The following is a 15,000-nucleotide window of genomic DNA, read 5'->3' as shown; positions in this document are numbered from 1 at the left end:
ACACTATTCAATTTGCTATATTAGTGCAAATCTTTAATTTCTATTTTCCAGAAAATATTTACCAAATGCAGTCCTCTTGGTACCTTGACAAAAAGGGAAGATGTTTAGTGTCTATAGACTTCGCAAAGTACCCAATTTGGTTTCCGAATTTAGGAAGAATACAATTACCATGGCAGCTTTCTCGGTAGCTCCTAATACAACAGGTGGCGGCGCTGCAACAAAATCACCATCAACATTGATGAAGAAACCGGCAGTTCTATACCATTACCCATGCCCTGATGGAGTTTTTGCCGCTTTGGCTGCTCACCTTTATTTTTCTTCCCTACACATTACTCCTCTTTACTTCCCTAACACTGTTTACTCTCCTCTCAGGTATCTCTCTCTCTTTGTTTCTTGCTTTCACTGGCATTTATTTTGTTTCCTTTTTTTAAGTCTTTTCAAATTTTTGTGTATAGGGTGGAGGACCTTCCTCTAAATGAAATTGATCATGTTTATCTCCTGGATTTTGTGGGTCCACCTGGTTTTGTACACCAACTCAAGTCTAAAGTTGACTTGTAAGTTCTTTTATCTTCTCAGTTTTTTTTTTTTTTTCAGGCTTTCACCGGATGGGGTTTATCTTTAACTCATTAATGTTTAGACATGGTTATAACATAAAGATAATTGCATTAGAATTCACTTTGATTGGGGAACTTGTACTGTTCAGAGATTCTAGATGCTCTATCTTTCCGGTGACTGTTTGTTGCAAAATGGTAACTGATTTTCACTGTCTCTTTCTATCTTGACACCCTTTCTATTTTCCACCCTCTCACCATGATTCTTTTAGTTAAAGTTCATATCTTTTTGTGCAAAAATGTTAGTAATTTTGTTTAATTTTGTTTGTGTTCGAGAACTTAATGGAACCAAATGCTTGCGGCTTCTATACTCATTGTTTTTTCTTTTTGGGTGGTTCTATGATCAGTGTTGTTGTATTGGACCATCACAAGACTGCACGAGAGCTGTTAGGTGGAGGGACATCTGTGAGTGAAAATGTGAGTAAAGTGATTGACATGGATAGAAGTGGGGCTACTATTGCTTATGATTATTTCAAGGAGAAGCTCATAACCGGGGACAATAACAAAGCTGCTGACGGTAGTGCACTAAAGATTGGTGAATTTGATAGAGTCAGGAGATTTTTCGAATATATAGAGGACAGAGATTTGTGGAGATGGAAACTCCCAGACAGTAAGGCATTCAGCAGCGGGTTGGATGATCGCAATATTGAATATGATGTCAATTTGAACTCCTCCTTGTTTCAACAGGTGGTTATTGCTGGCTGTTTTATTTTCTAACCAGCAACTGTATCGACTAATTTAGACTAGCATCGACTGTTAATTCTGCCAAGGGAAGATACTATGCATGCAAATGATGAGTCACCACCCACACTTAAAATGTCTATTTCCAGGATTGCTGAATGATGTATTCATGAACAGAGTTTACACCCGTGTTTGAATAGGTTTATGAATAAAAGTTGTTAGTTATATCATGTAGCAGAATTAGATCCACTTGAAGTAAGGAACTGAAGCACCACTCGGTATAGCACTGACCTTTTTTGCTTCCATAATTTTTTTTTTGAATAAGGTAACATTTGTATTTCATCCAAAAGTATCAGCATATGAACTGCTGCTGAAGGTACTTTACAAGTAAAACCACAAGCAGTGGCCCGGGGATAAAAGTCAAATTACAATTTACATATTGCCTAGAAAACCTACCAAATGTCCTACCTCCCCCACTATATCTTGTTTACACCGAAAATACAAGAGACTAAGACATTTCATTTTTACTATCCGAATAGAATTGGCTTTGTCATCAAGTTGTCTTGTGTTTCTCTCCTTCCATATTGTCCATTAAATACAAGTTGGAATGGCTTGCCACCAGTCTTCTTGTGCATTTCTTCTTCCAATTGCTTTCCAATTGCATAAGAGTTCTAAAGTTGATCTTGGTAATACCCAATTCAACCCAAGTATACAAAAGAACATGTGCCACAGATGTGCAGTTGTCTCACAATGAAGGAATAAATGCTAATTAGTTTCTGCATTTTCCCCACAAAATAGGCATCTTGAGCATATCTGTAGACCTCTTCTTTGTAAGGCCTCTTGTGTAAGACAAGCCCTCTTCAAAACTAACCAAACAAAAGTAGAAACCTTATATGGAATTTTGACTTTCCTGATAAATTTCCGGGGCCAAATCAGTGATGGGTTCACAACCTTGTTTTTCTCCCAATATAGTGACTTGACAGTGAAGCTCCCTTTGCTACATAGCCTCCAGACTGGGTTATCCGGGGTATTTGTGGTACCAGTGAAGGGATTAAGCATCAAAAGCAGATCTGATACTCTCCCTATTTCCCAGTCATTCAATGCCCTTCTAAACACCAGATTCCATCCCTGTTCTATCCACATTTGAGGTATTTTTTCATTCTTTTGGAGACTGATGATGTGTAAATCTTGGAACAAATTTCTGAGATTACAATGACCAATCCATTGATCTTCCCAGAAAGAAGTTTTTTTTCCCATCCCCCACCTTTATGCTCAAATTCTCCCTACATTCATTCCACATTCTTCTAATAGTCTTCCAAACACTGCATCCATAGGTAGCATTCACTTCATTTGTTGCCCATTGGTTCATCAACCCATATTTATGAGCTATGTAATTCTTCCAAAGAGACCTGTCTTCCTTGCAAAACCTCCACAACCACTTCTGTAGCAAACTCTGGTTGTGTAAACTGAGATTCTTAATCTCCAAGCCCCCATGTTGCTTGTTAAGGGTCACAGTCTCCCATTCCACCAAGTTATAACCCTTTTTTTCTTTGTTACCTTGCTACAAAAATTCCCTTCTAATCTGTTCAGCTTCTTTTCTATACCCCTAGGGATAGGGAATAAAAGCATCCAAGACTGAATTTATCAATGTCAGTCTGCCCCCAAGTGAAAGGTATTGACTTTTCCATCTTGATAATTTCTTTTCACATCTTTCAAGCACATCATTCCATATCTCCTGTGCCTTATGATTAGCATCCAATGGCATTCCCAAATATTTTGTGGGCAGTGACCTAGTTTGACACCCCAGATTACCTGCCAACACTTGTAAATCATTCACCTGATTCACTGGATGTGAACAGCTTTTATTCCAGCTGACATGAAGCCCTGAAATGGCTTCAAAGATGGTCAAAATAGCCCTTAAATGTCTGATTTTGTCAATCTCTGCCTCACAGAACACCAAGGAATCATCAACATACAGTAAATGTGTTATTTCCATGTCTTCCTCCCTGTTGTTTTGTGCCCCAAAGCCCCTTATCCATCCATTTGTTTTGGCTTTTCTAATCATGTAATTTAACCCCTCCATAGCCAGTAGGAATAAGAAAGGAGAAAGTGGATCCCCCTATCTCAAACCCCTGCTAGAATGAAAAAAACCCTCTGGACTTCCATTGATCAGGACAGAAAACTTCACATTGGATATGCAACATTTGATCCAATTAATCCATTTGTCTCCAAAACCCATTGTCTTTAGAATGTTCAGCAGATCAGCGCAGTTGACATGATCATAGGCCTTTTCAATATCAAGCTTGCACAAACTTTTTTTGCTTCCATAATTAATCTGAGAGGCTTAGAGGTTTTGGAAAATTGGTGATTTTATTTGGCACAAAGCTTGTCAGATTCATTGAATATTAGATCCTTGTCACACGCAATCATGCACCAAGTTCATATACTTGAACATAATCTAAGCAGTTTGTTATTGCCAAATTTACTTTTTGTATTTTATAGGTTGTTCGTTACACCTCTAATGATTTCCTTTTCTGCAGTTGCTTGCTTTGGATCTAAATTCTGTTGTAGGGCAAGGAAAGATAAGCTTGTCCCACAAGCAGAAACGAATAGATGAGGTCCTTGAGCAATCATTTGAGATAGCACTTGGAGCTGGAGCATTTGGTTGTTGCCTGGTAAAGTTCCAAGACTTGTTCATCTTGTGACTCTGGAAGTTTTTCTTAATGAACTTTTAGTTCTTTTTTTGATAAGGAAACTATAAAAAGTGTGGAGATGCGGGTATCGATCCGCGTACCTCTCGCATGCTAAGCGAGCGCTCTACCATCTTAGTTGTTAAATCGGCAATTTTCCATAATATGCATGGAATCAGGTAACTGTAGTATCTAACAATGAGCCATTTTGGTGAATACATGCTAGGATTTATGGCTTGCTCGTCATGCATGGATAAACTGAGCAAACATTAGAATTACGTGTGTCATGTGCAAACTCCCAATGCTTACGGAATACTATTGATAGCTGAAGGGCTTACGCTTTTAATCCTTCTGAAAAAATGGCGGATGCACAAATGCAACCTAGTATTATTACTTACAACACATATGCACCTTTCATGGTGATAGAGCTCATGTGATCATCTTTATAGTGATTGGTCACTTTTTGGAAGTTGTTGATGAGCCAAAGACTAAGTGGCTGCCGACAGTAGCAAATTGGAATTTAAGCTTTTAAATGAAAGATATAGGTGGGAAGTTCTCGGAGATGGAACACGTATAAGGTATGAAACTTTCATAAGTTACGGTTCTAGATCTAAATATCTTGGGATGTCCCTAAAGATCTATTTCTTTGTGAGGAGGTGAGTCAACAATTAAACAGTATATAGTGTGTTCCCCTCCAATTTTTCAAGCTTATACAATAAGCGGGACAGCTCTTTCAGGAGTCTACTCCTCACATTATGACTGAAGTTCGATACTTAGGTAAATAATAAGTGGGAGATCTTTTGTTTTCTGGTCTGTATTTCTTACCTTATACAGGCTGGGACCTGCACTTTTCTCGATCTTACCCTTGGCTGAAATGAACTATTTTCCAGATTCATGATAGTCAGAAGATTAGGCTGGTTCCTCTTGTATGAGTGGTCATTCATGTTTTTTTTTTTTTTTTCTCTAATCATGCAAAGGCTATTCTTTAGGGTTTTAAGGATCACATGTGATTGAGCTATCAAAGTTCTGTAGCAGTAGGGGAGCATATCCTATTTCTTTTTCATAACCGTGGTGACCGGGCCAGCTTGCACACATCTCGACTAATTCAACGAGGTACTTGCGAACTCCCACCAGCACAGTAGGCAAGCTATCCTTTATCAGCTATTATCCTACTAGTGATCCTCTTAGTTGTCTTCATTGCAGAATAAGAACACAGAAGTTTAAGAACTTGAGGAAAGATTTTCTGGCCACTTTATTTTGATTGTAATCAAGAAGAGGCAATGAGGGCACTGGTTAATATTGTAGAAGGTCAGATGGAATCGGTCTTACTGATTAGGCATAACACCAACTAAAGATGTCTGGTTCTTTGGAAGATAATGAATGAATTTACCCTCAGTGATTGTGGTGGACCAAAAAAATCTATAACTATACCTTAAAAGATACAGTTCCTACTATTTCCATCCAGAAAATGCAACAAGCTATGCCGTCGCTGATACATGAATTCTTTCTAAGTAGGGTCCTCCTCTAATTTCACTTACTTTTAAAACGATGCTTATAGTCAGAAATTGTCAGCGACCAGATGTTACTGTTTAGTGCAATTTCTACTGTAGACTAACTTTATAAACTATTTTCATATTGCTCAGAGAATTTGAGAATGACAAGATGTTTCAATCTTTCCTGTAGGCAGTTAATGCAGATTCTTTGCCTGAGTTAAGAAGTGAGCTTGGGAACCAGTTGGCAGTCAAAAGCCGCAATATGAAGTTGAGGTTTGTGCTTCCCTGTTTCTCTGTGTTTCAATTTCTATGATACCTTATTTCTTTATTCTTTTCCTCCTTGCCCATTATCTCTCTGTGACTTGTGATGCATTCCTTATAACATAAGTTTGGCATAAAGGTTAAAAATTGTCTTATCTTATTGTTGGAGTAAGCTCTTTTGAGTTCATGAACATACTTTATTCAAAGAAATCGGATGATGTACGTGGACTATTCCATTTGTTGGAAGTATATGCTACCTCATTTAAAAGTTTAAGTTGTTAGAAAAGTGATACTTTCATTTATTTAATTGTCTTAACATGCCTCCAAAGGTGAAGCTTGATTTTTTTTCCTTGGAGCCAAGTACGTGAAAATGCATTTTGATAGGTGGTAGTGGTGAGACTTGAATTGTGGACCTCTACCTGCTCAGTTACACTGTTGAATCATGTGATCATCTTATCTACAAGCTTAATTTACCGGAGAGAAGTTACTTTTAATTATGCCTTAACACTATATAATTGTCTAAAGCTATGCAAGGGAACCTTTTTGCATGATGAAGCCTCAAATTTGTTTTGCTAATGACACTCATTTCATTCATAGCTCGCTGGAAGTTGGATTAGGAGTTTGTGTCAGAAAATTATAAGGCATTTGTATTGAGAACTGTATTCAAGTGGCTACTTCAAATATACTAATAATACAACGACGACATACCTAGTATACTCCCACAAGTGGGTTCCGGGGAGCGTTGACTGTACGCAAACCTTACCCCTACCTTAGGAGTTAGGGAGGCCTCTCTAACTTTTTTTTTTTTCCCTTCTCAGTTTCAAAAAAAAAAAAAGAAGTTAGAGAGGCTGTTTCCGATAGACTCAAATATACTGATAATCTGAACCAAGGTTGCTACTTGCATTTATCTGTCTGTTTTTATAACTTCCTTTGATAGGTTGATCCTAGGCAGGATATTGTATGAACTTGGATAAGGGTATGTATTTTGTATGTGTGGCGAATATCTGGGAGGCTCAGCAAGTTTCAGCAAGTGTAGTGCATTTTTTCAAGTTCTACATGAGCTGAAATGTGTATTAGGCAAATGAAGAGTTCCCATAACATAATAAGCTTAACTTGGAATATTAGAGAGAACGAACACTTTAGCAGTGTGATGCGACTCTCTTATATTAGATGATTGTATTTGGACAGTGCTTACAATTTTTAGCATTTGGCCAAGGTCATTCGTGGAAATTCAGATTGACATTTATTCTGGCATAAGTATATTGAAGAATTTCTATATAGTGGAGGCTGTTGAATCAATGTCAAAAAAATATAGTGGAGGCTAAGATATGTTTTCTCTTGCATAAAGTTGAGGAATTGCCAAAGAAAGTTGAGAGCAGCTCTTTGAGTATTTTGACCCCAAAGGACACGATTCGGTGGATTCTTTTTTCAACTTACATGAAGTTGGGTACTCGTCTAAGAAAGCTCAGAGAGCAGCTGTTTGGAGTGTTTTGACAAGTGAAAGACAATAAGTAAGAAAATATCGGAGAGTTTAGTGCAAATATAAAACTGGACAGTCAAACGAATGTAGGCTAGTTGATGCTGTTGACTAAGCATGCTTGCAAATGGTCTTTTGCAGAGGTTTTAGAATGCTGTAATTATAGGAGATGGTCAAAGGTCTCGAGTTCGACCCTGGGTCTCCACATATCTTGTTGTACCCAAGGGTGTGGCCTATTGGAATGAATTGGGTGCAAACTTTGGAGACCAAGGTTCAAACCCAAGCATAGAAAAAAAAAAAAAAAAACACCATGTGGCTTCTTCTGATCAATCTTAAGTGTTGTAGGGCAGAGTTACCTGGTACGGGGCACCTATGCTGGTTACTATGTGGAATAGTCGAGGTGTGCCAAGTTTGCCCGGATACCACTCTTTATAAAAGAAAAAGGAGACGGTCAGAAGCAATGTGGACTTCTGTACGAATCTTGTCTTAGTGTTGGGAAAGTAGCAGGAAGGGAAATTACAAGAATTGTGTGAAGCTAGAATTCTCCGTGTTTAACATTAGTAACATTTTCTTCATTAGACCTAAGACTTCCAATGCAACAGTAAGCATGTTTGTAGTGTAATACAACCACCAAGGTTTGATTATTGACTATATGGTATAGGTCAGTGACGAAGTCTGACATCAAAGTCACTCAGTCCTATGGCCCCCAAATCATGATAAAAGAAGAAATTTGGTGAATGGAAAAAAAGATAACTTGAACTAATTTATAAAGAAAAGCACTCATGGTTTCTCCTTGAAATATATCTTTGATTTTGATAAAAGGAGAATATCACTTTGTGCATAAGTTCTGACAACCATGTCATTTCACGAAGCTTCAAGATAAAGCTAGCCAATATCATTAGTATCTTATTTTATTACTTGTTGAATGATGCTTGTAGAAATAGTTCTTCACTGTTCTCGTCGGATGTATGTCAGGGGGATGGGAGCTGTTGTTTATAAGGTACCTGAGCTTGAAAATGATGGGAAGTTAAAAGTTAGCCTGAGGAGCATTGGTGATGAGGATACGACATCTATCTCCCAGGTGCTTAGGCTCTTCTTGCTGTGTTTACTTTTCATGTCTTTCAACGGGTAGTAAAATATATTTTGCAGTAATTTATAATGTATTTCTTGGGGCTTCGCAGGCATTTGGTGGTGGTGGGCATCGACATGCCAGTTCATTTATGTTGAACTTTTCTGAGTTTGAGAATTGGAAGGTTTCAAATAGAACTTCGACATAGGTGATCTATTGCCCTGACGATCTAACTGAAGTTTCTTGATCTTATGCCACGCATTATCTGACAACTAGATCTTAGGTAAAGCCCGCAATCAAAACTGAATTAGCCAGAATCCATGTCGCACTTTCCATTTGCGCAAATGATCCCTTCTAAGTATCTGCGTACATCTTTTGTCCCGTGACGATGGAAGTAGGATAATTTCTTTACAGCTAATATAGTTAGGATTTATAGGATTGCTCATGCTAGACTTTCAACCCTTCTAATAGTGTCAACCTTACAGTCAAAGGTGGTCTGTGTAGCTCTGCTTTTTTATGTAAGGAACTCTGATATGGCACGTTGTGATGACCTTCCTGGTCGAAAAGAATGTTGAGAAAAGAATTACTAGTTCAATACTGGTGGATTATCTTTTTGCGTTGTGGGATCATTCGCACAAATGCCCTATTTCGGGGGTGGTCTTTAATTTTTGCCCCTCAAATCGCTGGCCGTCCTTCGGCACTTTAAGTGACTGAAAATACCCCTGAGATTCTGGGTTAAGACCCAACAGAGTATAAAAAAAAAAAAAAAAAATCGCAAGGTAAGATTTCATAGCAAAATATGCCTATTCGGGCAAAAGTTATGTCTTAAAGCATATTTTTGTAGTATTCTACCGAATTATGCCTTAAGACATAGTTTCTATGTAAAGTATGCCTTGTCTAGCATAGTTCTATAGAAATTAAGTTATCCTACAGAACTATGCCGCGAGGCATCGTTTCTATGTAGTTACATAGAAATTGTGCCTTGTCCAGCATTGTTTTGTAGAAATGAAGCTATACTACAAAACTATGCCGGAAAAAAGGAACTACATAGAAACTATGCCTTAAGGCATAATTTTTGCCTAAATAATAGGCATAGTTTGCTACAAAATCTTGTCTTGCGAAATTGTTTTTTTTTTTTTTTTTTTTTTTTGGCCTCTGCGAGGTTGAACCCGAGTCTCTGATTTGATAGATCAGCAAATAAGGGTACTTTAGCCCACAAACTTTCATTAAATGAGAAGTAGGGACTAAAATTAAAGACCATCTATTTGAGGGACCAAAATTAAAGACCAAAAAAATAAAATCACGAGCATCTTGTCTAGGCAAGGGTCTACTCAATAAAATTAGTGGCTTAAAGGCGAACTTTAATAAGATGTTTGAATATTTGCAACAAAATTCATACTATATATTTTTATTTGAATTTGTTTATAGTAGTGCATCTCGAGTCAATTTGCATACATCTCTGCCATACACAATAACTTGTGTAATTTTTTAAGAAACATTCAAGGGGTAATGATTTCAAGTTCCTATTGCCTAGTAAACTAAAAAATTTACCTCTAGAAAGATGTCAAAATAATTCCAAGCAGTTGAATAGTTGAAATATATTTTGAAGTAAAGGAGAGAAAACCTTAGTACATGTTCTTTTCAAATTCTCATCATAAAGTAATCTAAGCCTGTGCTCTTTCGGCGATGACTTTCTTGTAGTTGGATTGCATTGTAGTATGGACTTTCATTTGCTTCAATATGAAGTACTGGAACTCAGCCACGTATGTTTATTCGATGCTTTGCCAATTTAATGAGCTGTTTCTGCCAGAACAATACCACTAAAATTTCATATCACATTGATGTTACATATAGTTCATGAACTATGTTCAAAGATAGTCACGTCTATGTCAAGAATGTAGGGTTCAAAAATCTTCATCGAGAATGAAATGGTCAATAGACATTGACACAGTTGACAGTTTCCCATATAGGCTCAGGGCCTATGGTAATGCTAGTCTTTGAAAATTAGGCCCCTACCAACATTAGTTAAGTTTTAAGTACTAGTATAGTAGAATTAAAAGCCATAGAGTAGTTGTTGATTGTGATTTTAGTTTTTCGTATAAATATTTGTACTGCTCTCATTTTTTTTGGTGAAAATAGGATCTCTGCGTCCTAATAGAATTTTTTCCGTACCGAGGGATCGAATCTGAGATGAATGTTTCATATTCATTCCGCTACAACCCTGGTTGGTTACTGCTCTCAATTGAATTAAATTTAAGAAGAAAGAGGAGTAAATAACAACCCATTTACCTTTTATTTCACAAGTATAACACCATGACAACCTCAAAGAGAGAGGTCAAAATCTGAATCCGTAAAGCCACAAGATAAACTGGCTGTACATATATATAAAATATGACCAGTTCCAACACAAATAATTTAAAAACCCCTAAGTACAATTAGCGAAATCATTGTTCATAATTAGGGTGAAAAAACAAAAAGCTAGATACTTTTATCACCAAATAATATGGATTATTATGGTAAGAAGAATTTTATGTCATCGATTAATTGAACACTGAAAGGTCCTGCTGTTTATAAATTTGTGAAAGCAAGTGGAGAGATCTCTTCACCTTGAAAGGGAGAGTTCAAGGTAGAGTTGGAGGAACACCAAACATCCTCTGTAATAAACTGCATCCATGAATCATCCTTTTCTTCTTCTTCAATACAGGACGATGATGCTAATGGGACATCTGGAGATGGTGTTTGATACTGATCATGAACATTATTAGTGCCTTGGGTAAATGGGTACTCAAATGATGGTACATGATTATTACTAGTTTGGCCTAGTTCTTCCATCTCTGAACAAACACCATTTTTCTTGAATACACGACACAATGCATATGAATCCTGCTTGCATAACAAAACAAATAAAGAAGCAAACAAGAATGTCAATGATCTATACCGGTAAGTGTTTTAACTTCTACAAAATAAAGGATCTCGGTTAGGAACAAGGATATTCCGAGATTATAATCCAGGAATAACGGGATTATAATTGCACAGCCTATATGAGAGAGAAAATACCAAGATTTTGGTGTAAAATTTATAATCAATTTTAGCTAATACTAACCGGACATAAATGTATTTCAAAATTTTATATTAGAACTAGTTCCTAGTCCTGGTCAGTTAAAATTTAACTGCTCGGACTAGTGATTACATCAACTAATAGATACATGACATGTGTTTGAATATACACAATTACTGTAATTTAACCGTGGTAATTGTGTATCACCCTTCCAGTGGCCAAACAACTTATTAATAATGTTAGATAACTACCAATAAAAAGTGAGATTAGTATTTATGTATGAGCTGTCATATAGAATCTTTATTCTTTTCAGAGAAATAGGGAGAGGGGTTGGGGGTGGGTTTGGGGAGTGCGGGGGGTCGGGGTGGATTATTGACTAAATCTTGTATTGCAGCATCAAACAAGTACATTTTCTGACAACAAAAGTTTGAGTAGTCAATTACTGGGGCTCTGATGGATTTATTTAGATATGATAAACTAGCTCCCTAGAAGAGATCCTAAAGGAGGAGGACAGATTTACTGAAAAAGGGCAGATCATTGTTTTTCTTCTCTACTTCTATGAGAAACAAAAGTATAGTTAACGATTCTTCTTGTCTCTAGTACCTTCGCTATCCAATATTATAATTTAAAAGTACATTTCACTTCACTTAAAATGCTTCCATGGTACATGTGGCGAGCAGAGCTAGAAGCAAAACACTGGATACTAATATTATCTAATTTTCTTTTGTATTAAGGAAGTTCCAAAAATGTAGAATTTTTTTGAAAAAAAAAGACTTCAGCTGTATAGTGAAGTCATTGTTTAATGTTTACGTTGGGGGCCAATGGGAATAGTTTACATCCATTGGCTTATTAAGGTAAACTGGAATAAAGTGAAAAGCAACCGACACCTTCTCACAGAATGAAAGTAGTACCAAATTGGAGGGGAGGTGGGGACTACTTGCTTTTAGGTTAAATCCAAGAGTGATGATGATTTCAATTTTTGGTGGAAGAATCTTTGATTAGTGTTCTTTTATCAATGATCATTAAAAGAGAGAAAAATCAACAAAAAAAGCAAGTGGAATAGTACTGATGATTGGAGGCTATACAAATAACAGATTCAGTCGTATGGAAGGATGTTACTTTTGTCTTACTATCCAAGGACAAAGTGAAGCTATAGACTTTTGTCACTCAATGAAATCTAAATCTTGTGCAAGTAACGAATATGTCAGCTAGGTATTATTTGTTTATTTGAAACTATCATAAAGGAATCTTATATGTACTTCTATTTGGGGCTTTACTTCTATTTGGGGCTTACTTTTTATAATCAATTTTTAAAGAATATCATTATTTTTATATTAGTAACTATTTAATTCCAACATCCTATACACATTACACAACAAGACGGAGTCAAAATTCTTAGTGTATGGGTTCTTAATGGCAATCTTTTTTTTTTTTACTGGTTGTTAATAGATTATTTATACATATTAAAATTAATATTTCAACAAAATACAGAGCTTGAGCTTAAGTTACTGGGTTCTACCGAACCCGTAACCACAAAACTAGCTCCGCCTATGATTACACATATCTTTAGTTTAAGACCATAAATTTCAATTTTTTTACTTAATTACTTAATTAAATCACGTGTTCAGTTAAACTAAGACACATAATTAAAACACAGGGAGTAGTACTGCACTGTTGCACAAAATAGTAAAAAGGAGGAAGTAAGTGCTAGTAAGAGACAAAAGCCCTAGCTTTTCCATGCATACCATGCAGTCCACGTTCATCTCTTCATTACTCCTATCTTCTTAGCAATTTTCAAGTTGTATTATTATCCCCCTATGATCCGATATAAAATGTTTTCTACCTTCTTTTCTTTTCGATGTAGATTATTTTTTTCCCACTCTTTTAATGTCTTTCACTTTCTTTTTTCTCGTGTTTTTTCACTTGAGAAAAGAGGGGGGGGGGGGGGTGTTGAATTAAAAGCCAGATAACATGGGGCACATGGCAAAGACGATTAATCTGCTTTTTATCACATCCTTTAACTGTAAAAAGAGGTTTGGAGAAACATGTTGAGAGCTAATGCTTTTTATCTTCCAGCAAATTACGGCTTATAAAATCCATGCTTTTAAAGTCAAATGCTGACACTTGTGCCTAAGTGACATGTTAAAGAGTAAAGAGCATGGTTGGTAATTGAAGTAAAACTCTTTTTCAAAGAGATTAAAAGTTTTGAAAATCGTAATTAACGCCCGGAAAAAGGAAAGAAGCAAGGAGCACAATAGTAAAAAGAAAAACAAAAGAGTATGTTGTATATAAATTAAGTGATTTGAATTAAATTTCCTCATAGGAAAAAGCTCTTTTTTCCCCTTAATTTCAAATACAAGAAATGATGTGTATATAAACTAATTATGGTAAATACTTACTTGCATCAGTGTATAAACCAAATCAAGAAATTTAATCATAGAAGTTAAAAGTTAAAACAAGAATAGATGTAGGGATCTAGTAGCTCAGTTGGTTGGCTATCTGAACTTTCACCTTGTTGGTGAGGGTTCGAATCCCCACATTGTAATCCCCTCCCTCATTTTCCCGTCCCCTACCCCTATGTAATAAACAACATGAAAAAAAAAAAAAAAAACTGTATGAAAGACGCTTGTCTTGCATTCATATATTGATTTGGTGTAACTATTGGATGCGGGTAAAATCTTAACAACTAATTAGTCCTTTTATCTTTCATATTTATCCTTTATTTACGACCTCTCTGCATTTCCAACTATCTGAACTCTCCATTATTAAAGCAGGCAAATCATCAAAAAATAAAAAAATAAAAATAGAAAAGTAATTAGAGCAATAGTGCAGAATATTGCAGGAAAGTTGATAATGATGATGTTCATAAATGTACTTAACAGTTCAAATCATTTAGGAGTAATTATTTAGCCAATGCAATCTTAATTTTCAAATTGGTACATTCTGCTTTATTTCCTGTAATCCTATTCAGAGTATACCAAGAGAAAACATATGAATGGTAAACTGAAAATATCTAAGTGTGTGCGCAAACACACGTGATGAATCTATTGATTTGGTGCAAACATAGTAAATTACCTTGATTTGTTATATTTAGAAAAAGAATTGGAATCACAGTACGAACTACCTGAATGTTGGAGATTTCGTCGCATTCTTTATCATCGAGTCGATATTCATGCATTACCCAATCAGTCCTAATCCCCTGTGGTGCTCTTCCCCTGTAATACACTAATGTTTTCTTCATCCCAATGGACCTATTCTGTGAACTCACTCTCCGGTCTTTCCCCGTAGACTTCCAGTAACCAGCTCGAGTCGCTCTGTTCGTTCTGAACCCGTTCGGATATTTCCTGTCCCTTGGACCGAAGAAATACCATTCCGGATCTCTACTTGGCAAAAACGATTTCTCTAATTCATACATTGAAATATAATTTCAGTACATTGAAAAAAAAATGGAGAATATTGTGAATTAACAAGAGGAGGGAATTAAATTAACCTGCTAATTCCCAAGGCTCACATTTGTACAGATCAACTTCAGGAATAATATCAAGTTCAATCTCTTGGCCGTGGATTTTTCTCTTGAGATAATAATTGACGAGTTCTTCATCAGTTGGATGGAACCTAAAACCAGGAGGCAGTCCAACGGGTGCCATACTATATTAACCA

General features: G+C 36.3%; 2 protein-coding genes across 6 annotated transcripts; one reads left to right on the top strand and one right to left on the bottom strand.

Moving 5' to 3' along the window:
- The first annotated feature begins 77 nt into the window (after positions 1–77).
- Positions 78–15,000, top strand: LOC132056156 (uncharacterized). Of its 3 annotated transcripts, none has more exons than XM_059448232.1 (8): positions 78–372; positions 456–554; positions 959–1,298; positions 3,833–3,967; positions 5,666–5,748; positions 8,189–8,294; positions 8,395–8,490; positions 14,862–15,000. In XM_059448232.1, the coding sequence occupies exons 1-7, from the start codon at positions 101–103 to the stop codon at positions 8,488–8,490; spliced, it is 1,131 nt and encodes a 376-aa protein (XP_059304215.1). In that variant the 5' UTR covers positions 78–100; the 3' UTR covers positions 14,862–15,000. The 3 variants fall into 3 exon arrangements, with proteins under 3 accessions (XP_059304215.1, XP_059304216.1, XP_059304214.1); XM_059448233.1 differs by lacking the exon at positions 14,862–15,000 and adding an exon at positions 9,984–10,121; XM_059448231.1 differs by lacking the exon at positions 14,862–15,000 and having other exon boundaries at positions 79–372; positions 8,395–8,890.
- On the bottom strand, positions 9,573–14,987 carry LOC132056158 (NAC domain-containing protein 54-like). Of its 3 annotated transcripts, XM_059448236.1 has the most exons (4): positions 14,831–14,987; positions 14,462–14,742; positions 10,889–11,165; positions 9,573–10,085 (listed from the first exon to the last, which is right to left on the bottom strand). In XM_059448236.1, the coding sequence occupies exons 1-4, from the start codon at positions 14,985–14,987 to the stop codon at positions 10,072–10,074; spliced, it is 729 nt and encodes a 242-aa protein (XP_059304219.1). In that variant the 3' UTR covers positions 9,573–10,071. The 3 variants fall into 3 exon arrangements, with proteins under 3 accessions (XP_059304219.1, XP_059304217.1, XP_059304218.1); XM_059448234.1 differs by lacking the exon at positions 9,573–10,085 and having other exon boundaries at positions 10,553–11,165; XM_059448235.1 differs by lacking the exon at positions 9,573–10,085 and having other exon boundaries at positions 10,553–11,165; positions 14,465–14,742.

Source organism: Lycium ferocissimum, chromosome 5, assembly GCF_029784015.1.
Source record: "Lycium ferocissimum isolate CSIRO_LF1 chromosome 5, AGI_CSIRO_Lferr_CH_V1, whole genome shotgun sequence".
In the NCBI taxonomy this organism is placed as follows: Eukaryota; Viridiplantae; Streptophyta; class Magnoliopsida; order Solanales; family Solanaceae; genus Lycium; species Lycium ferocissimum.
Note: the sequence above shows the minus strand (reverse complement) of the source record. Positions and strands in the feature narration are given on the sequence as shown.

Bases quoted from the DNA above. Each gene is read 5' to 3' on its own strand.
- LOC132056158 (XM_059448234.1), bottom strand. From the start codon at position 14,987: ATGGCACCCGTTGGACTGCCTCCTGGTTTTAGGTTCCATCCAACTGAT. The intron at 14,743-14,830 runs GTTAATTTAATT...TGTATGAATTAG, and splicing joins TGAGCCTTGGGAATTAGCAG to AGAAATCGTTTTTGCCAAGT. The intron at 11,166-14,461 runs GTTCGTACTGTG...TTATGCAAGCAG, and splicing joins AAATCTCCAACATTCAGGTA to GATTCATATGCATTGTGTCG.
- LOC132056156 (XM_059448232.1), top strand. From the start codon at position 101: ATGTTTAGTGTCTATAGACTTCGCAAAGTACCCAATTTGGTTTCCGAA. The intron at 555-958 runs GTAAGTTCTTTT...TTCTATGATCAG, and splicing joins CTCAAGTCTAAAGTTGACTT to TGTTGTTGTATTGGACCATC. The intron at 1,299-3,832 runs GTGGTTATTGCT...CCTTTTCTGCAG, and splicing joins ACTCCTCCTTGTTTCAACAG to TTGCTTGCTTTGGATCTAAA.